This window comes from Dama dama, chromosome 23 (assembly GCF_033118175.1).
Source record: "Dama dama isolate Ldn47 chromosome 23, ASM3311817v1, whole genome shotgun sequence".
In the NCBI taxonomy this organism is placed as follows: domain Eukaryota; kingdom Metazoa; phylum Chordata; class Mammalia; order Artiodactyla; family Cervidae; genus Dama; species Dama dama.
Window position 1 is genome coordinate 40542587 of NC_083703.1, and position 23580 is coordinate 40566166.

The 23580-nt window shown below is 46.8% G+C and overlaps 1 protein-coding gene across 5 annotated transcripts in view; it reads right to left on the reverse strand.

Moving 5' to 3' along the window:
• Positions 1-23580, reverse strand: part of RALGAPA2 (Ral GTPase activating protein catalytic subunit alpha 2) — a 271212-nt gene that overhangs the window by 237343 nt on the left and 10289 nt on the right. For all 5 annotated transcript variants that reach the window (XR_009690052.1, XR_009690053.1, XM_061126464.1 and 2 more), the window contains exons 2-3: positions 9218-9328; positions 6721-6773 (exon numbers count right to left, since the gene is read on the reverse strand). Coding sequence is in view for 3 of the 5 variants with exons in the window: in XM_061126464.1 (XP_060982447.1) it covers positions 6721-6773; positions 9218-9328 (164 nt within the window). In the remaining 2 variants the exon portion in view is untranslated. The remainder of the gene's footprint in view (positions 1-6720; positions 6774-9217; positions 9329-23580) is intronic.

The window sequence follows — 23580 nt, forward strand, 5'->3', positions numbered from 1 at the left end:
TCCCCTCAGACCAGAAATTGAACCTGTGTCCCCTGCCTTGGCAGGCAGATTCCTAAACACTGCACTACCGGGGAAGTCCCATGAAATATGTTTTTAGAAGAGTAAAGCTAAGCAGGCATAACCTCAATTAGTTGTGAAAAACGTCGCTGTGAACCAGCAACAAGAGAAACTCCAAGTGGTACAGAGGTTTGAAACTACAGGCAAGGGTGGCTGAGGTCAGCTTCTGAGAGGTATCGTCCTCCACCGAACATAAAGGCAGATGGAATGGTCAGCCTGCTGCCTGAAGGACACTCAGCCTGGACTGACACCACTGCTTCATCCAAGCAGGGTGATGTGGTTGGTAGCTCACGACATCGAAAAAAATGACTGCTTCCTTCCTCAAAGGTTCCCGTCTAGACAACCCTGACTTACAGAGCAAGCAGTAGCTCCCCTAACAGGCTCCTCTTTCTTGCCTTCTTAACTCCCTTACCTCCACACTTTTTTCCAATTCATTTCTTATTTATTGGCCATCTTTACACAGTATCCCTTCTGCGATTTAACACGTCTTAATAATTCCACTTCTTCTGAAGGAAGCCTTTCCCAACTATTTACGCCTTGTTAAGTATTTACCTTCAAATCCTCATAAACCACCTCTTTTTAAGTGGCACTAACTTGTAGATGGTGGTGACAAAGTTACACAACCCTCAGAACAAACCACACAAATTACAACCCACCTTCTGAGGCTGGCGACAGAGACAACATAAACAAAAACAGAAGCGGTGCAGGTTCATTTTTCACTCATGTTTATGGTGCCAAATGGTTTTATGAAGCTGTGAATGAGATATATTTGCTCTCTTACATGAGCAACGAACTGCCTGCAGATGGTAATGTATAGGGAGTAACACCCTCCTTAACCTAAACTTTCTGAACACAAGGAGAAGGTGATGAAACCAGTCCCCCACCCCGAAGGGGTGTAGCCTGTAGCCTCTGATGGGCTTTCCTGTTGTGGGACAGTGACAGCAAAAGTTAACTGTCATTTCCATGCTTCAGGGACACAGGGAAACGAGCAAGGACTTAAAACACCGCCAGAGAGGAAGCAGGAGGGAAGCAAATGCCAAATCCAAAGAGCACCTACGGACATCCTCATGTTCTCGACCTCGTGCCCACCCCAACGTAAGGAACTGAGCCTGGGATGCCAATAAGGAACCAGGACCCTCAAGTGGAGCCAAAGGGACCCCAAAAAAGCACATTCTCAGACCCCAAGCAAAAGCAAAAACAAACCCTTTCAGGGGGAAAAAAAAAGATTCAAACAAATTAAATATGCATCCCATGATTTCTGATCTCAAAGTGGTATCACAAAACATACACGAGAAGAAGCTACTGTGAGAGACTGAAGAAATAACCAATAGCTTTTGACAACCAAAGACGGACTTCAGATAGTAGAATGATCAGATACAGTGTCAAATCTTCCATGTTAACTGTTTCAGAAAGAAAAGGTGTCTAATAATGAACAAGGACCAAGAGACAATCAAATGCAACCAGCCACATAGGAATGCCAAACCAAAAAAAGTTAAAACATGAAAAGAAAAAAAAAAAAGCAAAAACACACAGAGGACTTCTCTGGTGGTCCACTGGTTGAGACTCTGAGCTTCCAATGCAGGGAGCATGAGTTTGATCTCTGGGTAAAATCCAGGATACTGTGCAGTGGGTTCAAAATTGGTTATAAAGCTATGGAGACAACTGGCAACATCAACAATGTAACTGGCCCAGGAACTGCTAACCGATGAACAGGACAGTGCTGATTCAAGAAGTTTTGCAAAGGAGACAAGAGCCTTGAAGATGAAGAGCATAGTGGCTGGCCATTGGAAGTCGACAAGGACCAACTGAGAGCCATCATGGAAGCTGATCCTGTTACAACTATACGAGAAGCTGCCCAGGAACTCAACATTGACTGTTCTGTGATCACTTGGCATTTGAAGCAAACTGAAAAGATGAAAAAGCTCAAGAAACGGGTGCCTCATGAGCTGACCACAAATCAAAAAAACTGTCATTTTGAAGTGTCGTCATCTCTTACTCTGTGCAACAACAACGAACAATTTCTCAATCAGATTGTGACAGTGAATTTTATACCACTGAGGACCCGCTCAGCGGCTGGATGGAAAAGAAGCTCCAAAGCTCTCCCCAAAGCTAAAGTTGCACCAAAAAAGGGTCACAGACACTATTTGGTGGTCTAATCCACTACAGCTTTCTGAATCCCAGCGAAACCATTACATCTGAGAAGTATGCTCAGCAAATCGATGAGATGCACTGAAAACTGCAAGGCCTGCAGTGGGCACTGGTCCACAGAAAGGGCCCAATTCTTCTCCACGACAACGCCCAACCTCACGTCACACAACCAGTGCTTCAGAAGTTGAACGAATTGGGCTACGAAGTTTTGCCATATTCACCTGACCTCTCACCAACCAACCAACACTTCTTCAAGCAACTCAACAATTTTTTGCAGGGGAAACGCTTCCACAACTAGCAGGATGCAGAAAATGCTTTCCAAGAGTTTGTTGAATCCTGAAGCATGGATTTTTATGCCACAGGAATAAACAAACTTACTGCTTGTTGGCAAAAATGTGTTGACTGTAATAGTTCCTATTTTGATTAACAGAGATGTGTTTGAGCCTAGTTATAATGATTTAAAAATCTGGGTTCAAAACCGCAATTACTTTTGCACCAATCTTAACACTATGACTACTTCTCCTAATAATAAGTAACAGTTTGGAGATAATAAAGATTAATCCAAAGCAGATAAAACTGAAGGGATTATGAACCTTAAAGGAAGGACTGGGCCATAAGATTTAAAACTGGGGATACGACCAAATTTTTGAATTTTTAGAAAAGTAAACAGTCAAATCAGAATTTTTTTTTAAAAAATCAATAATCATAAAGTAAGCTGCAAGGAGATCACACCAGTCAGTCCTAAAGGAAATCAGTCCTGAACATTCATTGGAAGGACTAATGTTGAAGCTGAAACTCCAAAACGTTGGCCACCTGATGTGAAGAGCTGAATCATTTGAAAAGACTCTGATACTGGGAAAGATCAAAGGCAGGAGGAGAAGGGGACGACAAAGGATGAGATGGTTGGATGACATTACCAACTCTATGGATATGAGGTTGGGCAAGCTCTGGGAGTTGCTGATGGACAGGGAGGTCTGGCGTGCTGCAGTCCATGGGGTCACAAAGAGTCGGACACCACTGAACAACTGAACAGAACTGAACTGAATCCTAAAACTATTAAAGAAATGCGGCAAAGTCCTCCTACTAAAAAAAAAAAAACAAAATCCAAAACCAAAAAAGCTAGTTTCAGAGGGTTTTTACAGGAAAGAAAAAAAATTTTCTAGAAGCAGATCAGTTCAATCTTATAGAAACTATTTTATATAATAGAAAAAGGACACCTGACAACATAGCCTATAACCTTTGTAACAGGATCACTCAAAACAGTCTGTCACTCACTCAGTCGTGTCTGACTCTTTGCAATCCCATGGACTACAGCCCTCCAGGCTCCTCTGTCCATGAAATTCTCCAGGCAAGAATAGTGGAGTGGGTTGCTGTGCCCTCCTCCAGGGGATCTTCCCAAAGCAGGAATTGAACCTGTGTCTCTTATGTCCCCAGTCTTGGCAGGCGGGTTCTTTACCACTAGTGCCAGCTGGAAGCCCCAAAACCATGTGAGGGAAGAAAATCTAAACCAATCTCAGTTGTGAACATAGATCCAAAAATGCAAACAAAATACTGGCCTCCCCAAAATTCAGAACTGGAATTCACCACGTTCATATTCATGAAGAATCATCCCAATCAATGCAGGAAAGAACTTTTGAAAACTTTTGAAACTTTTGAAAACTTCAAAACTCATCCATGATTTTTAACAAATCTCTCCAAAATCACTGCAGAAGGTGACTGCAGCCATGAAATTAAAGACGCTTACTCCTTGGAAGGAAGTTATGACCAACCTAGACAGCATATTAAAAAGCAGAGACATTACTTTGCCAACAAAGGTCCATCTAGTCAAGACTATGGTTTTTCCAGTAGTCACGTATGGATGTGAGAGTTGGACTACAAAGAAAGCTGAGTGCCGAAGAATTGATGCTTTTAAACTGGGGTGTTGGAGAAGACTTTTGAGAGTCCTTTGGACTGCAAGGAGATCCAACCAGTCCATCCTAAAGGAGATCAGTCCTGAGTGTTCACTGGAAGGACTGATATTGAAGCTGAAACTCCAATACTTTGGCCACCTGACTGCAAAGAACTGACTCATTAGAAAAGACCCTGATGCTGGGAAAGATTGAAGGCGGGAGGAGAAGGTGACAACAGAGGATGAAATGGTTGGACGGCATCACTGACTCAATGGACATGAGCTTGGGTAAACTCCAGGAGCTGGTGATGGACAGGGAGGCCTGGGGTGCTGCAGTCCATAGGGTCACAAAGAGTTGGACACGACTGAGCAACTGAACTGAACTGAACTGAACTATGAATAGAAACAAGCTATCTAATATGATAAAGAGTACCTACCAAATATTTACAGAAACACTATTCTTAGTGATGAAACATTAACAAAACTCTCTTTAAATCAGAAAAAGGAGAGCCAACTTTATCATTGCTAGTTACCAGCATGCTGGAGAGTAAGCCAGGGCAGAAAGACAAGAAAACCAGAGGAACCTTTATTCTATGACCATCTGTCTGCCTACCAAGAAAACCAACACCATCTATAGACAAAATATTGAAATTAAATCACCTACATCCATCTGCACTTCCCGGGGCAGGGGCAGGGACAGTGGTAAAAAATTCACCTGCCAATGCAGGAGATGCAGGAGAGACGATGGTTTGAGCTCTGGGTCGGGAAGGTCCCCTGGAATAGGAAATGGCAACCTGCTTCAGTGTTCTTGCCTGGAAAATTCCATGGACAGAGGAGCCTGGAGGGCTATGATCCACGGGGTCAGAAAGAGCTGGACGTGAGTGAGCAAGAAAGCACAGCACAGAACAGCACGCACAGCCACCTGACCTGGCATGGGAATGGAAGGAACAAACTACACATGGATCAAGGCGAGAGACATCACTGGGTGTGCCAGGCCAGCCCCTGCTGACCACACACCAGATGAGACCATCTTTATGACCCTCGAAACCAAAGAAAGTCACATGGTACACTGTTCATGGGCTTCCCTGGTGGCTCAGCTGGTAAAGCGCCTGCCTGCAATGAGGGAGACCTGGGTTCATTTCCTGGGTCGGAAAGATCCCCTGGAGAAGGAAATAGCAACCCACTCCAGTATTCTTGCCTGGAAAATCCCATGGACGGAGAAGCCTGGTAGGCTACAGTCAATGGGGTTGCAAAAGGTCAGACACGATTCAGTGACTTCACTTTCTTTCTTTCACACTGTTCATGGGCACAAGTGCTTGTAGAAAACTATCTGCGAGGAGCAAGGGTATGGCGAAGTGCAAGGTGTAGCTGCCTTTGGAGCAGAGAGCGGGGATGGGGTCAGGGAGGAGGTACACTACAGTTTCTGGACCTTAAACTTAGTGGCAAGGTAGGGATGCGGGGGGGAGGTGGCAATAGTGGGTGTGGCAAGCCTGTGAGCTTTATCCTCACGCTTTACCTCTGTGTGGTGGGTTCTTTAGCAAATGCATTAACCTTCTACATAAATAATGTAGATTAACAGAAGAGTTCAACCAGCAATGGTCAGTAGAAACCTGTTTAAATGACAGGCATAATTAAAGCTCCTGTTAAAAACAGCTCCTCTGCGCCAGCTTCATTCACAGCAGGTTAACCACAGGAAACATAGAGAACCACCACAAAACATGCCCTGAATCAATGTCTGGGACTCTGAGGAAGGAGCATGGACCCCGGAGGAGACAGACGGGTGACCAGTGACGGAATGCCAGCTGGGAACCCGAACCAGGCTGGAGGTTTCTGCATCTGTTTTATTCCACGAACCCGGACAGCCTTCCCCCTTGGCCACCCCTTTAGCCAGCTCCGCAGCAAGCACATGTACGACCTTCCTCAACAGTCACAAAGCTGGTCTCCCACCAAGCTCAGCACATGTCTTTTCAAAGCATGAATCATTTCTAGATAACCAACAATTAACGTTCAGAACCTATAATCTGGTTCCAGTGTAGTTCTCAAGGCCTCAGTAATCTGATCACTTGTCTAATACATCGAGACAAGAAAGACCTTCCTTACTCTTAAGAGATCAAAAGTCACAGCCATTGTTCCACCTTTGGAGAGAACATATGATCAACACTCATGAACATGGAGACACATAGGTGGCAACCTCAAAAGCAGTCAGGGAAATATATGTGAAAAACAGTGAGTTTTTACATGTCAATATGCATATATTAAAAAGAAAAAAATTATCTCTGGGGTTGGTTGGGGAAATTTACATAAGACTTACATGGAAGTTTACATATAGATTTATGGATACAAAAAGGATACAACCTTTTTGAAGAGCAATTTGGCAATATCAACGTTTAAAATGTACACATATTCCCATCTAATAACTTCCCATCTAGATCCCCACACAGGAAAAATTCTCCCACAAGGGGGGAAAAAAAAAAATCACAAGAACATTCTTAGCACCTTGTTTGTAAAAGAGGAAGGCAGGATACACATGCCCATCATTTTTACTTGTCTTCAAGTAACATTAAAGATCTAAAATACCATGCTTTTGACGAGAATCTTAAAAGCTAAATGAATGAATAAAAACTTACTTCAAAAAGAAAGAGGATGGAGTCCAGCTCCTCCCTTTGTGACTTATTATTCCCTGGAATATATAAAAAAAGAATTCATTACTATGACAACATGCCAATTTTAAGATATTAAAAATTAGGTTAAAATTACGTTGCTGACCCTGGATCTGAACCCCCACAGCTCTGTGAAGTGGCTGTCACTCATTCACTCAACAAACTCCGAGGATGGTCTCCGTGTCAGGGATTCTTCTGGGATCTCAGGGCACCTGAGTTCACAGGCGTGAACCCCTGCCCTGGGGAGGTTTACATTCCGGCAGGAGGAGGCTCTCCAGAAATGAGTGAGGAAACCGAGAAGCAGATGGGAATGCCCAAAAGTGCAGTTTTGGGGTTGACTAGGGAAGTCGGGGACACCCTGCTGATAAGGGGACACCTGAGCAAAGACCTCAAAGAGGTGAGGGAGCAGCCAAAGGGAGACCCAGGGTATGGAAATGGAGGGTGGCTGTGTTCCAGGCGGAGGGACTGCAGGGTCCCCGTTGGGGAGCGGGTCTGCATGGGGAGGATACAGTGAGGAGGCCCCTGTGTCTGGAGCGAGGGGGAGAGTCATGGGGGTGAGGCGGGCAGGCAGGCAGGCAAAGGCGACCAGGAGGCCACTGGAGGGTCTGCAGTGTGGAGCTCATGACTGACAGACGCTGTAAAGCAACCCTCCAGCTGGTCTTTCCCAGAGATTTTGGCAGGGGTGGGGTGGACGGTGTGGCAGGGAGGCCAGTTCTGAGGTGGCTGGGGTAACCCAGGTAAGGACAACAGGAGGAGGCCAGGAGGAGAGGTCAGCAGGAGAGGCCAGGGCAAGAGGCCGGCGATCCTGGATACGTTTTGAAAGCAGAACCAACAGCGCAGGTTTTGGCTGAATAACTGGAGGGCTGAAGGGATCACAAGATGATTTTGTTATTCCTAGCAACCATTTTCCTTGCTTCTTTTGTTTTGGTAACTTCCTCCCCTGGGCTCCAGTCAACACACAGACTGTACTAAAAGCAAGAAACTGTAAAGCCTCTCCCTCTTTTTATTGGTCCTTCGTCGTGACTCTCTGCAGGAGATACAAGGCAACAGAGCGGCAGAGTCTTCTCCCCATCAAGAAGGGTCTATTTCTCTCCAGCCCCAGAATCTGAGAGGCCACGTGACCTGCTCCAACCACGGTGACGACAGCAAATGTGAGGTGAGCTCAAAAAGCCTTACTTGCCAGCAGGTCATGGAGCCCTGAGGCCAAGTGTGCTGGAGCCCAAGGAAGCCTGCCAGCTGGGCAAGAGGGCCCACGCGAAGGAGCACTAAGGCACCCTGGGCAGCAGCTTGACCATCAGGACATGTATGAATGAGGCCTCTCGCCACTAGCCAGTCAGAGACAGGAGCCAGCCCAAACCACAGGAAATGCCCAACAGATTCAGAAAAATCACAAACTAGATGCCTAGTGGTTGTTTGAAGGCACTCAGTGTTGGGATGGTTTGTTGTGCAATTTGTTACGCGGCACAAACTGACTGATGGTCTTGAACCACCAAATTTTCCTAAAGGATAGAGGGAGGAAAGGGATGGAGGGAGGGCCTTTTAAAAAATGAGGTTTGTAGATGGTAATGTTGTTTTCTTAGATACCAGGTGTTAGTTTTTTTCCTTTGCTATTTTGATTGAATATACGATCACAGTACTATGAAGTGGAACAGAGCTAGGAGGCAAGATAAAAATCACATCATTCCATATTTGAGACCGCTACCAATCTGACAGAAAAAAATTTAAGTTCAAGATGTGTGTTAATTTATAAATCACGAGGAGGGAAAGCTAAGGAATTCATTTAAAAAGAACAGGTGCTGGCATCCTGGGCCCAGGCCCACGTGTGCCCTGACGTAACAGAGGCTGGAGCAGTATCCCCTGCAGGACCTGTGGCAGCTGGGTGGCCTCCATGCTCCTCTCTAAGGCCTCTTCTTTCCATGTGACCCTGTCTCAGCCTACCGCACCCTCCCCCGCAACCTCTGGAATGGAACTCACACTTTCTGTGGTTTTCCTTTTATTTTTATATATATATATCTGTGTGTGTGTGTGTGCGCGCGCGTGTGCACGCAGAGTCTTAGTTGCAGCACGCAGGCTCTTTAGTTGCAATATGCAAACTCTTAGCTGCAGCATGTGTGTTCTAGTTCCCTGAGCAGGGATCAAACCCAGGCCCCCAGCATTGGGAGTACAGAGTCTAAGCCACTGGGGCAACCAGGGAAGTTCCCTTCTGTGGATTTCTTGTCTTTCTATTTTCCCCTTGGCTGTTGTTGTTCAGTTAACGCCTGTACAAGAGAAAGTTCAAGGGAAAGATGCAACCGCTGTGAGTTCACAGCTCTGCTGAGTGTTTGGAAAGAGAGGAAGCTTAAAGACATGTAACTTGTAGCACGTGACACACACAACCTTCAAGAACTTCCTGTATTTTTATTAAAAAAAAAAAAAAACACAGAATTTTGTATATCAAAAAAAAATTTTTTATAGAAATTCTTACCTTTTAATTTCAAACTATTTTCCAGTGTTATAAAATTTTCATAGAAGATGAAATATATCTGAGAATAGTTGGTCTCAAAAAACTGCTTAAGATCGCTGGCATCCACATTGTCTGAAAAGAAAAAGTTCCCATTTACAACCACAACCTTACATGATCATCAGCATTCACGAACAATCTTTTCAGAAACAAAGGAATGCAAAAACCAGTCATGTCCCCTTATAAGACAAAACAACACAGTAAAGTGCATTTCCGTCCACTTCTTTCTCCACCTAAGGGGAGCTCTGAGGTGATCTGGGGCGTGTCCCCTCCTCCACCCCCAAACCTCAAGGTCACAACCTCTATAGAGCAGCCAGAAGGCCAGGGATTTAGTGAGGGTCCTGGGAGGGACGAGATGATTTCTGGCTGGGGGTGGGGGGGAGTAAAAGTTGGGGCAGTTTAGACCCAGACCATAAAGGATGGAGGCTTCCAGGTGGCGCTAGAGGTAAAGAACCCATCCGCCAATGGGTTCTTTGAGACATTAAGAGACTCGGGTCAATCCTTGGGGTCAGGAAGATCCCCTAGAGTAGGAAGTGGCAACCCACTCCGGCATTCTTGCTTGGAGAATCCCATGGACAGAGGAGCCTGGCAGGCTACAGTCCATGGGGTCGCAGAGTCAGACTCGACTGAGTGACTTTGCACGCGTAAAGGAAGGATGAGCCTAACTCTGCCAGGAGCGCCCCACGGCCCAGTCTCTCCTCCCTCCCTCCAGCCACAACATCAGGCCCTTCCGACCTGCCCTTCCACCTGGGCCACTGGTCACCGCATCCCTCCAGCTTCTACTTGACCCATCTGGCCCCTGCATGGACACAGTGGGTCCTGTGTTCCTAGCATCATTCCAGCCATGTGTCTCCCATGTGTTTAGTGTTGATAAACCAGGGCTGCAGGGAGATCGACTGGACGTTCAGGGAATTCATTCAGCCCAAGAACATGTCCCCCCCACCCCACCCTGGCCCCTGCAGGGGCCAAGCCAACAATACAGCCAGCGTCCCTTTCGGCTCAGGTCAGAAAAGTCACCCACTGTCAACACACCTCTGCACAGGTTCCTCAGGAAACAAGGTTGTTTGTGCCTTTCCAGCAGCATCCTTACCAAGGTGTTAGCTCTTTGGGCATTCTTAAAATTTGACAAGATTACTCAAGGGGGGGAAAAAACATGCTGCTGTTCAATCTATATCAGAGTCACATCAGCTTTGGGGTCCTAAGTCTGTGAATATGTGAGAACACACCCACTGCCACGTCTACATTCTATAAAGTTAACATTCACACTTATGAGTCTAAAGAGTTGTTTTCCTCTGATAACTACATAGCGCCGTTCATGGAAAAATCTGCACTGGTTCTTTGAAAACAATGTACCTAAGATGTTGGAAAGATCATTGGAACGGCCGAGTTCACATTCCCGTTTCTCCACCGAAAATCACATGCAGCACAGAGCAGTACAAGTTCTGGTAACTAACAAGTTTACCTGCATGCGAGCAGGTAACACCACCAGGACCCATAATCCACACAAGCATTACCATTCTCTTGAGTGACACAGCCTTGTTGTGGAGTTCTCCAGTGCCTTCCTTGAGTGTGCCAGTTCCAAGGGCTTTGTTAAATGTTTACTCCAACACCAACTGCCCAGAGGGCCTCTGAAACCTCCCCAGCCCCCAGGCCAGGGCAGGGCTTCCTCTCTGCAGCCCACGACCCTCTTCCTCCCAGTCACAGACTATGTCACACTACCCTCAATTTCCTGGTGTAACCGGGCTCGATTCTGATGGAATGATCTGTCTCCTCCATTAGAAACACTGCCCACCTCACAGACCCCCAGGTGGTCTCAGCACCACTACATGCCCTGCAGGGAGCATAAGCATTTAGCTCAATATTTTCCTGAATGCACTAAATGAGACAAACAGCCTCTAATACACAGTCACGGGGCAGTGACCACAACATGTAAGCCATCAGATCTCATGCTGACACGAAAGAGGCGACCTGACCCTTGGCTTATCAGGAGGGAAACGTCACCCCTCTGCGGAGGGGGTCCTTCCCGCTCTGCAGGCTCAGCTCTCACTGTACGCTGCCGGCTCCAGGGAGAGTCCGGAGGCATCTCCCTTCACCTTCTTCTCTTCCCACAGTTGCTCGAGCTGAACCCCAATCCCCATCCCGGGTCCTCCCAGCTGCTTCCCAGCCCGCCTCCAGGGTGTTGGGTCCTCCACCGCCCTGCTGGGCACTGCGCCCCCATCCCCACCCAAGGGTCCCTGCCTCCCTGCTTCCCCTCCGCAGTCCCCTCTCCACACTGCAGTCAACAGGATAACAGAATAAACCAAATCAGTAGCACTGAAAATAAAATTCAAACTCTTTACCACTACTCCACAGCCTTTCCTCTGCTCAAAGGCAAGTCCACCCGATGCCACATTCTCCACGCTGCCCTGCACTCTGGCCACCGTGGCTTCTTTCCATCTCCCGAGCTTCCCACATGTGTTCCCCACCCCTGATCTTCGTCCAGCTCATTCCTTCCCATCCTCCAGAGCTAAGGCCGCGCTCAGCCTCTGCAGGGAAATCTCAGGGGTCCCTGTTGGCCACGGATCACCTGCCTCCTCCAGCATGGAGTCTGGTGGGCGGCCAGCCGGGAGTGGACTGAAGCTGCAAGACACACAGAGAGGATGTGTGCCACCAAGAGTCCATCCTCCCTGGGATCCCCTGGTCCCTCAGAAACACGCCAGGGTCAGCGACCTGAGCACAGCGGCTCTTTGTCAAAGCTGAGGGCCTCATGCAGACAGGAAGGCCCTCCAGGAGCCAGAGCCCAGCCACCTCTTCCCCACCACTCCCTGCCTATTCTGTTGATGAGGGGCAGCCGGACGGAGCTTGACATCCTTACGACAAGACACTGTGATGCCTTCAAGGTTGCTCTGCACACAGCGAAACCAAGAGCGTAACATCGGTAACTACGTGCTTTGTTTACCCCGCTGAGGACTCCTTGGAGGTCCGGGAGTCCCCCTCACATGATCCCTCCCCATGGCACACCTCATCAGGCACACCTCATCAGTCAAGACTGACTCATTCTTTTCTTCCCTTATTCCACTCCACTAGAATGGAAGCCTCAGCAGGCAGGAATGCCATCCGCCTGGGATTTGGTCACCGCTGTATTCCCAGACCCAGGAACAGAGCGGGGTGCCCAACAGGTACTCAACACATATTTGTCAAATGAACAAAAAAATTAACTCCACATTTTTTTTTAAATCTCTAATCTTCAAAATCTAGAACAACTCCTTTATCTGTCTTATTTTTTTTATAAAACACAAGACTCAGGAGATGACTCTTTGGAAAGCACAGATCTTGGAGAAGGTGGCCTCAGGCACAGGAAGTCAGTGCCCGGTAGCAGGGCACACAGACAGGATCACAGAGCTGCCTTTTATTTTTTTTTTTTAATAATTTTTAAAATTTATTTGGCTGCACCAGGTCTTAGTTGGGGCACACAGGACCCTCAGTTGTGGCATGTGGGATCTAGTTCCCTGACCAGAGACTGAATCCGGGTCCCCTGCACTGGAAGAGCAGACTGTTAGCCACTGGACCACCAGGACAGTCTGCTTTTTAACTTCAAGATGCATAGATATTATGGTAAGAGGACTGTTAAGGAAAAAAAAAAAAAATGACCATAAACTTCCCTTAGAAAGATGCTCTTCACCTGCTCGGTCAAACATGACTGGGCCCCTCCCCCTGCAAACTAGGCCTGGGCCAAGTGCTAGGAAATTTGAACAGAATAAGGTGCAGGGGCCCCAGAGACAGGGATACAATCAAGTAATGGAAATGACACTGGGACCAAAGTCCAGGCCGGGCCTCAAAGCAGGGAGTGAAAGCCGATTGGGAAGGTTGGAACTACTAATAACACTGTATACTTAGTCCTTAAGAGACACTTTCATGGATTTACTATATCTGACCCTAACCACAACCCTGTGCTTGCTCCTTGGAAGAAAAGCAATGACAAACCTAGACAGCATAGTAAAAATCAGAGACATCACTTTGCCAACAAAAGTCCATATAACCAAAGCTATGGCTTTTCCAGTAGTCATATATGGATGTAAGAGTTGGATCATAAAGAAGGCTGAGCACCGAAGAATTGATCCTTTTGAACTGCAGGTGCTGGAGAAGACTCTTGAGAGTCCCTTGGACAGCAAGGAGATCAAACCAGTCAATCCTAAAGGAAATCAACCTTGAATATTCATTGGAAGGACTGATGCTGAAACTGAAGCTCCAATATTCAGGCCACCTGATGCAAAGAGTCAGCTCATTGGAAAAGAACCTGATGCTGGGAAAGATTGAGGGCAGGAGGAAAAGAGGAAGACAGAGGATGAGATGGTAAGATGGCATCATCGACTCAAGGGACATGAGTTTGAGCAAACCCTAAGAGATGGTAAAGGATAGGGAAGCCTGGCATGCTGCAGTCCATGGGGTCACAAAGGGTCAGACACAACTTAGCTACTAAACAACAACAACTTCATGAGGGAGATGAGGCAGGTGTGGTCAAGTCAAAAAAAACCTTCAGATACAGGATCATCCGTAACCTGACCAAGGTACCAGGCCAGTCAGAAATGTGGGGAAGACTTCCTGTCTGGGGTTCCAGCCCGAACATGAGCTGCACAAAGACTCAGAGACACGTGGGAATAAGTCAAACCCAGAAACTGGATCAGGAACATAGAGAAATGTCATCTCCTTGGGGAAGGGGAGCAGATGGAGAGAAGACCCTAAGACATGGGGGGAGAGCGTGGCCCTGAGAATGGGCACCACTTGGCTCCCCGAGAGGGACCTTAGCAACCTCCCCACCACCTTGTGGGGCCGGTAAGACAGCGGGAAAGAGCGGAAGTCCTGGTCTGGGTATGTCCAACATGGACGCTAGCATGTGGCCTTGCTGACCTCACAAAGCCCAGGCAAGTGCATTCACACTGACCACAGAGGAGCAACCAGCAGACAGCTTCACAGAGCTGGGGGTCATTCAGGGATTTGTAAAGAAACCTCCATTAATTTCTCATTCTCCTTGACCACCATCCAACAGGCAATGAACTATTATATTCCCGTTATATCTGAAAAATAATCTATATTCCACACCAAAAGCTACCCTCCCCTGTTCAGCTAAGCCTCCCGCTGACAATTATTTCCCCACATTTAGTTGGAAGACAGTAGCAAAGCTGGAGCACAAAAACCTTTGGAGCAGGCCGCCTGGTTTCAAGTACAAAAGCCACAGGACCTGGGCAAGTTATTTAAACATGCTGTGCCTCAAATTCCTCACCTAGGAATGGGGGGCCAACCATAGCTCCTGTGATAAAATGAACACAGGTGAGGTGCCTCTAAAGGCAGAGTCAGCATTATTTAAATAAATGTTAGTTGTCTTACAATTACCTAGCTCCAGGCAAAGGACACCGAACCAGCCAGGAACAACCCAACTTCACTTGTGAAGTCATAAAACTCAATGACTCGTGAAACTCAACCACTTAATGAGAACTTCGATAAGGGACAGCACTTCATCCCAGTTCAGCAGCAGATGCTCCAGAGCTAGGGGGACTGTCCCTCCACTTCCTCCTATATACAGTCCTTTTCAGTAGCAATCCTACTCCTTTTAGGATCTGAGGATCATAACCCAGATCACTAAAACCAGCTTCAGCACACCCGGAAGCACCAAAGGAAGAGGGAACACTCTTCTCAGACTCAGGGGCCCTGGTGGACACTGTCAAAGAGGAAGTAGGGGCTCAGAACAGCTCCTCCCAAGTAGGGAGTGACCCCCAGTCCTCCAGCCCTCCCTCCCCCACCCACCCCAGGGCTCAGAGCCACCCCAGCGCTGCCCATGTGACTGCGTGTGGATGCAGATGGTGTCATTCCCTCACATTCCTTAGATGCTGGCACCCAAATACAATGCTCAACATCACATGCTGGTGAGAGGGAAGGGGGCTGAGTGAAAAACTTCATAAAACATAATTCAGGAACAATGAGAACAAGGAAAATTAAGTCAGACACGAGACAGAAAACACCGACAGGGATGAACATCATGCCCTTACATAGGGCTAATGAGAGCCTGGTGGTTTCAACCTTTTCACAGCTGCTTAGGTCTCCACCCTCTCTCCCTCTTTTACAAAGTGTCACACTTTGTAACAAGTGCCACAAATTATTCCTGCCCTCCATCCACACCTTTAGAAAACGCCCATCCATGCTGATCCGGGCTGAGCTCCCGACCTGCTGTGGACCCCCAGTCATCAGGAGCCTGATTCAGCTGTGGCTGCAGAGCCTCAGGTAGTGTCTGGTCCAGGGCGGTTATGGTAAACATATACACACTACTAGAGATAAAATGGATAACTAAGAAGGACCTACTGTATAGCAAGGGGAACTCTACTTAGCACTCTGTTCACAGCCTACATGGGAAAAGAATCTAAAAAGAGTGGACATCTATGTATAACTGATTCACTTTGCTGTACACCCAAAACTAACACAACATTGTAAATCAACTATACTCCAATTAAGATTTAAATAAGAAAGAAATGAGAAAACTCATAGAGCAGAGCTACCTGTAGCCAGGGCAGAACCATGCAGCAATGCAGACAGGTGAGGGGATGAAACAGACACTTGCCGTAAGGTCTCTGTGAGCCTGAGATTGGGGATGGGGCGCCTTGCTTGTTACAGAAATGTTGAGGGGGAAAGAAAATGAAACTCATCAAGAAGTGCCATAGGCTGTAGCGAGCCCATGAAGAGCTGCCACCAAGGACAACACATTGTCTCCTTGTCCAAGAAGGAAAAGCAGAAAAAATAGGTCCAGATAACAGGGGATCCCCAGTGTGTGTGTGTGCGATGCGGGAGACCTGGGTTCGACCCCTGGGTTGGGAAGATCCCCTGGAGAAGGAAATGGCAACCCACTCCAGTATTCTGGCCTAGAGAATCCCATGGACAGAGGAGCCTGGTGGGCTACAGTCCACGGGGTCACAAAGAGTTGGACACGACTGAGCGACTTCACTTCACTTCACCTGTGATACAAACCACCTTCCACAGAAAAGTATCGGCAACACTACCCAGAGTGTCAGGACAGTCTGGGCAGGCAGGGACCCCCTCTCCTGACACTAGCTGGGAGGGTTTAAAATCTCCTATGTGAGCAGGACTGTGCCAAGGGCAGGTAACCAACCTGGAACTCACCTGGGGAGAATGCAAAGTCCTCATAATGAAGCCTTTTCAAGACTCGGCAGGGAATCAGTCATAAGACAGCAGGTGTCCTGACTGAGCTTCAGTGGTAACTCAACACATTTCCCATCATCATTACCATCAAAGAGAAATTCACATCTGAAAATGCATCTATGTATAAGCAGACTTAAAAAAAGGTCCTTGGCCTGATTATACACAAATACAAAACCTTTGTGTGCACAGAGACGCTCAAGTACACAGCAGGTCGAAGACTCCGGTCCCAGGGGCTGCACAAGCCACCCCCCACCGCCCCGCACACTCTCTGTTAGATTTTAGGGTCTGGCTCACTGTCATTGCCCCCACACCCAGGACTGATCTCCACACTCACACAGGTGATGCCCCACTTCTGTGTCTCCACAGAGGTTGTCCTCCACTCTCTCTGCCACCCAGGCATCCCTCCAACCTCCACGCCTTCCAACCTCCACTCCCCTAACCTCTCCTGCTCACTCCTTCTGGAAACCTAATTCCGACAACTCTTCAACCTTCCTGGGCCCTTGAAGCTAATGACCCCACCACCCTGATCAATAATCCCTCTGAAGTCTTCACTTCTTTGTTTATCCTAATTTGGCTTCCACAGTCCATCTTTTTCTATTTTTATTGGAGTATGGTTGTTTTGCAATGTTGTGTTAGTTTCCACTGTACAGCAAAGTGAGTTGGCTCTACGTATACATATATCCCCCCCTTTTTTTAAGATTTCCTCCCCATTTAGGTTACCACAGAGCAACCACAGTCCATCTTTTTAATCACCCCCCTTTCCCGATCATAATAAAACCCCAGTCTCAGTTTCACCCTTAATTCAACTGAAAGTATTTATTTGTGCACAGCCATGTGACAGATAACCAAATACTTTTTAAAGTACTGAGTATATGTGAAAGAAGGCTTCCCAGGCTGGCTCAGTGGTAAAGAATCCACCTGCCAAGGCAGGACACTCACGTTCGATCCCTGGGTCGGGAAGATCCCCTGGAGGAGGGGCATGGCAACCCACTCCTGTATTCTTGCCTAGAGAATCCTATGGACAGAGGAGCCTGGCGGGCTACAGTCCATGGGGTCGCAAAGAGTCAGACACAAATGAAGCAACTTAGCACACATGCACATACATGAAAAAATGTTTTGTACATGTGTAACAAAACAAGCACTTTAAACCCACCCACTCAAGCATCCCCCCACAAGCGGCTCCACACTGCTCACCGATTCTCAGATGTCTCAGGGCCAACAGCTGGTGTGCTAGTAAACCAGTGCCCAAGCACCACGAGCCAAGCCCAGCAGGAGGAAGAGCCTAGAACACTGACATAACATTGATACTTCTGGAAGCATGCAGGGATCTAAACTACATATTCCCCTTTGCAGAAATTGAAACGAAAACTCAAACTCTCACTTTCACTCTGCTGATGGTTTTGTTATCATTACACATTATTATAGCCATGTTGGGCCATTTTAAATTTTTAAGAAATTTCCCCTGAACACAGACATATATTCAAATTTGTATCATAATGGACTCTTTCCATAGGTGTTCTCTGTAGAATTTAAACTGAAAGCGAGAGTGGCCTGGAGCAGGCACTCTGGTTTTCCCTCTGGCCCCCCAAACCCAGTCAGGCCCACAGCAGACCCTTGTCTTCCTAACAGACCCATGTGTTCAGGGACCATCCACCCCATAGAACTGTGTGCTCTTGGGGTAGGGATGGTAGACCCAATGCTGCGGAGTCAATGACAGTGGGAACAGCCCCTCGCCAACCATGAGTTTAGGCTCAAGCCTGTGACCCAATGCTTTAGGCTCAAGCCTGTGCCCCTATGAGCACTGGGAAGAATTCTGGTGGAGATGCCGGGAAAGGGTCACGGTTCATAAAGGGTCACAAAGTGCAAGGGCTTCTCTGGACGTTCTGCCCGGACGTTCTGTCCAGGCTGCATTTTGCAGCCCGAGCTGCATTTTGCCACTCAGAGGACAGACCTGCCACATGGACGGAGGACAGTAGGGAGGGCAGAGCAGGGAGGGGGAGCCAGGGGACGGTCACATCGCTGAGCCGCCGTGCCAGCTGGCTTGCGCTCACATGCTTTGGGGCCGATTTTCAAAGGAGAAAAAAAGTTCTTCTTCGTTTATGCTTACACTTGGGTTTTCTGTTACCTGTACCCAAAAACATCTTTGCAGATTCTGACAGTAGAAACCAATCCTAGTATAACTGAAAGGTTGTAAAAGCTATAGTCACCCCACTTCATTTCCTAAGGTGTCTTATTTTCATTTCTTTATACCTATATGGTAAGACAGGTGCTGCTGCTGCTAAGTCACTTCAGTCGTGTCTGACTCTGGTGCGACCCCACAGACGTCAGCCCACTAGGCTCCCCCGTCCCTGGGATTCTCCAGGCAAGAACACTGCAGTGGGTTGCCATTTCCTTCTCCAATGCATGAAAATGAAAAGTGAAAGTGAAGTCGCTCAGTCGTGTCTGACTCTTAGCGACTCCATGGACTGCAGCCTACCAGGCTCCTCCGTCCATGGGATTTTCCAGGCAAGAGTACTGGAGTGGGGTGCCATTGCCTTCTCCAAGATAGGTGAAGAAAGTAAAATTCTAGAGGTTGGAAAGATGTTAAAAACTCTGTAACTCTAGATTGACAGTCCCCATGTAAAAGTGATTCTGATAAAGATATACTCCATGTACCTAGAGCAAAAGTTTTAAAAAGCAGAGCTATTTTTAAACATTGCTGACACACCTCTCTCAAATGCAGGCTTCTAAAACTTTATTATTAACAGATATCAAGTGCCAACACAATCAAACAAAATACATCAATGAAATATAATGTTTAAATCTAATGTGTTTTATATACATTCACTTTTTATGAAGAATAGTGGATAAGTTACAGGTGTACAATATAGTGATTCACTATTTTTAAAGATTATACTTCATGTTTATCATAAAATATTGGTATATTCCCTATGTTGTATAATATATCCTTCTGGTTTAATTTATACATAATGGTTCATACATTTTCATATATCTCTTCTTTCGTAGGAAGCAAGTTTCATCAGATTTTTTAAGGCAATGCATAACTGTTTTTACTTTTCTTTCTTTTTAAAATCAGAATATAGTTGCTTTACAATGTTGTGTTAGCTTCTTCTGTACAGCAAAGTGTTATCAGTCATACATATACATACAACCCCTCTTTCTTGCATTTCCTGCCCATTTAGATCACCACAGAGTATTCAGTAGAGCTCCTGACTATATGGTAGGTTCTCATTAGTTATCTACTTTATACATAATAATGCACTTCACTTTTCTTGATCTGAATTGGCCTATATTACTCTCAGATTCACTCAGGAAGGAAAGAGCTGGAGATAAAAATAAATAAAACAGGAGCTAAATGGGAACAGCTCCAGCTCACTTCTAACAACCAAGCAGGCAGAATACAGGTGATGAGGGCAGAGAGAGGCATCGTACTTATGTCAAACAATCATTATTAGTAAGCGTAATAACTGCTTACAAAAGGGATTTGTATATATTAACTCAAACCTCCCAGAGCCCTAGGAAGTAGGCAGGGGAGGGTCAGCGGGGTCAGGTCCCCAGCAGGACTGGAACCCAGGCAGGCAGTCCGGCTCTCCCGCACTGCTTACCTGAGTGAGCCTAACATTAACAGAAAATGATGGAGGAAGTGCACAGAAGTACACTTGGAAACACCATTTTTTTGAAGTACACAAGACAGAGTTGGTAGAAAGCTTGGAAGTAAACAGTTACTAAACTCCAAAGAGAACCCAGAAGCTGGTATATTTAGGACACCAGAGCCAGCCTGCAAGGTGAATGACCTTCACTCCAAGACAGGTTAAAAGGGTGGCCTTTCTGTGTAATTAATTCAGCGGAGACTGAGACAGCCTTTCGCAAGGGGTTCTCTTTACTTCCAGAAACTCGCCCCTGCCCCATCATCAGCCAGGACACCGTCAGGCTTGTCTCGTCCCTCATGTGAGAAACCAAAGGCAGCCACCCTTCTCCCGCCAGCCTGGGTCTGCTGACAGCGCAGAGAGCCTGGACTCCCAACCTGAAATGGATGGTGGATAATTTGCCATGTGAGTCCCATGGGACACAATAGGGCCATTTAAGTAACAGGTAAGTCTTCACTTACTGATGTGAAAAACGTCCAAGGCATGTCAGATCAGAAACAGAGTGTCAGCCCATGCATAATAACTACTTGTGTAAAACTGCGTTTCTGTGTGCACGCACAACACATAGAGATCACACATCGGCAACAGCAAGCACAAAAACACACCTACCAAAATTTTAACACTGGTTATCAGGGGACTGAAGAATGTGAAGAGCTCTTTCACACTTAAATGATTTTTTGCTTATTCATATAAGTCAAATGTTTATAATGAGTATGTAAAATTTTACAACCAGAAAAAACTACAAAACTATTATTCATTTCAGAAACCAACAAACAAAAAGCTGCCAGAGTGTTTCAGAGATTTTTTTCCAATGTCTGATTACTTATCGTAAAAAAGAAAAAGCACAGCAGACATGACAGCAACCATAATTTCCTCCAAACGTGTCTGACTCTTCAAGCTTGAAGAACATTCAAGACCCAAGCAATACAGAAAAGTAGTATCTTTACCAGGACGAAAATGCCCTAAAAACAGAAAATAATTTAAACTTCCTCTGCCCAACATTGTGAGTAGACCTCTTCTGTAACAACAGAGAAATTTTTTGTACATAAATGCCTCGTGATGATTCAGATATAGAGGACTTTTCTGCTGTCTTTAGGGAAAGCTGCTTCTCTAATCATCATTCACCTCAAAGGGTAGAAAAATGATACAGTCGGGCAGGAAGAAATGATCTCTGTCCAGCCGTTTGGTAGCTTGTACTGCACAGGAACAAACAGTGCTGTGACCCCCCTGAATGCAAAAAGGTGATGAAATTTCCAATCACGGTCAGATTCACTTGGATGGGATAGCCTCAGCACACATTAAGTTTTGCTCAATCCAGGGCTCATCACCAACCGTGGAGCAGACTCCCCTTCGATTCAGCAGCAACACCGGGTAGTAGAAACCACATATCTCTTCAATTATCACTGAGCTGAAGACCAAGACTCCCTCAGGCCTTTCCACTAAGAAACACTACCTAGAGGGAATTCCCTGGTGGTCAAGTGATTAAGATGTGGGCTTCCGCTCCTGGGGCCTGGGTTCGACCCCTACTCAGGGAACTAGGATCTTGCAAGCTATGCAGCATGGTCAAAACAACTGTTTTTTAGTGGCTCAAGTTCTTTAAAAAAGAAAAAGTAACACAATCTACAGCACAAACAGGGTCCTAATTTAGCAGGTAGGTACACGAAACCCAGTCCATCTGCTGCCTTTCACCACCATTCATGGGATAAATTAACACTGCATTGACCCATGGATGTTTTCCTGTGCTCATTCATTTCCAGCCACTAGCTATTCTCCATTTCTTGTCCACATCGGGGCACTTCCTAAGGTACCTACTCTCTGGCTCTTACAAGAATTCAGGGTGATATAGCAAGTGCATTCCACGCTGTCACAAGCTCGAGCTGCCGCACGGTCCAATCTCATGGCCCAGGGCAGTCGAGCATTCCTGCTCACTGGCCACAGTGGTCCCGGCCCGTCTCCTCATCATGACCCACTGCAATAGCAAGGAAGGAACGGCCACATGTGCTGGATATGGTTCCCTCCAGGTAAAGAATCTGCCTACAACACAGGAGACGCGGGTCAATCCCTGGGTTGGGAAGATCCCCTGAAGAAGGAAATAGGAACCCACTCCAGTCTTCTTGTCTGGGAAATTCCATGGACAGTGGAGCCTGGTGGGCTACAATCCAAGGGGTCACAAAGAGTCAGACATGGCTGAGCAACTGAACAGCAATAACATTCCCCTAGGGACCCAGGAGTGGGTTTGTGTGTGTCTGTTTACACACACAGGAGGAGAGAGGTTTCTTTCAGGAGAACTTAATTTATGGTCTCGACTCATTTTTTGGCCATGCCACACAGTATGCTGGATCTTAGTTCCATGGCCAGGGATTGAACCCATGCTCCCTGCAGCAGAAGCATGGAGTTTTTACCACCAGTCTGCCAGGGCAGTCCCTTGAATTATTACTTTATTGATGGGAGCTTCTGGCTAGTGAAAACAATCTCTGGGGCAGGAAGGCTCTTAGAAATTTTTCTGAACATCCATATAGGTGGCTGCTCCTCTCCCACAGACTCAGATCCAGGTACGCGGAAATCGCATTTTTGGTTTTTCTGAATGCAAGCTCAGGCATGCCCAGGGCTGAGTATAATACCTGACATGTGGCTGGTGTTGGATAAAAAATAACACGGGATTCTGGAGCCAGCTGCCTGGGTTCAGTCCTGTCGCTATCACTCACTAGCTGGGCAATGTTGGGCAATGTTCTTAATTTCTCTGGGTTTTATCAGGAAGATGGAGATAATGATAATCCCCACCCCACAGGGGAGAGGATTAAAAGTACATGTAAAGTATTTCTGGTGGTCCTTGGCACAGGGCAAGTGACAATTAAATGCTACTTGTTATTATTACAAATAAGGAATCAAGATGTACAAAAAGCTGCTGGTGTTCTTGGTATTATTTAGCATCAGTATCATTTAGTGAGCAAGATCAGGCAGAACACAGAGGAGCAGAATATAAAACCAAAGGCTACAAATGCCAATGGAAGACACAAAGAGCTGTGGGAATTTGAGAAAAGAACGTTTCAGGGGAGAGGGGTGAAGGCGCTTTGTGTGAAGATGTGACGTGACTCTGCCGGCTCTGGAAAAATTCTGCGGGACAGGATGGCCGACACCCTCTAGGAGAAGGGACCGGGTGTTCGTTTGGGTTCTCTGGGAAATGGATATCAAAACAGGACTGTTCACACAGGAGGTTTATTGAGGGAGATGCCGTGAAGGACGAAGAGGAGGACCTGAGAAGGGCGGACTGAGCCCTGCACAGAGGAGGGGAGGGAGGGGGGCTGAGAGGCAGCAGAGGCCTAAGAGGCTGCTAGCCCAGGCGTCTGGGTCTCCGAGGAATGACCACGTGAGTAGCCCACGTGCTCAGTAACTGGCTGGAGGAAGCCCAGGAGGAGCCCAGCCCTGGCTACTCAGTGGAGATGGGTCCAAGGGCAGCACCGGGAGCATTGGTCAGTGGGGCCCCGCAGTGGAGCT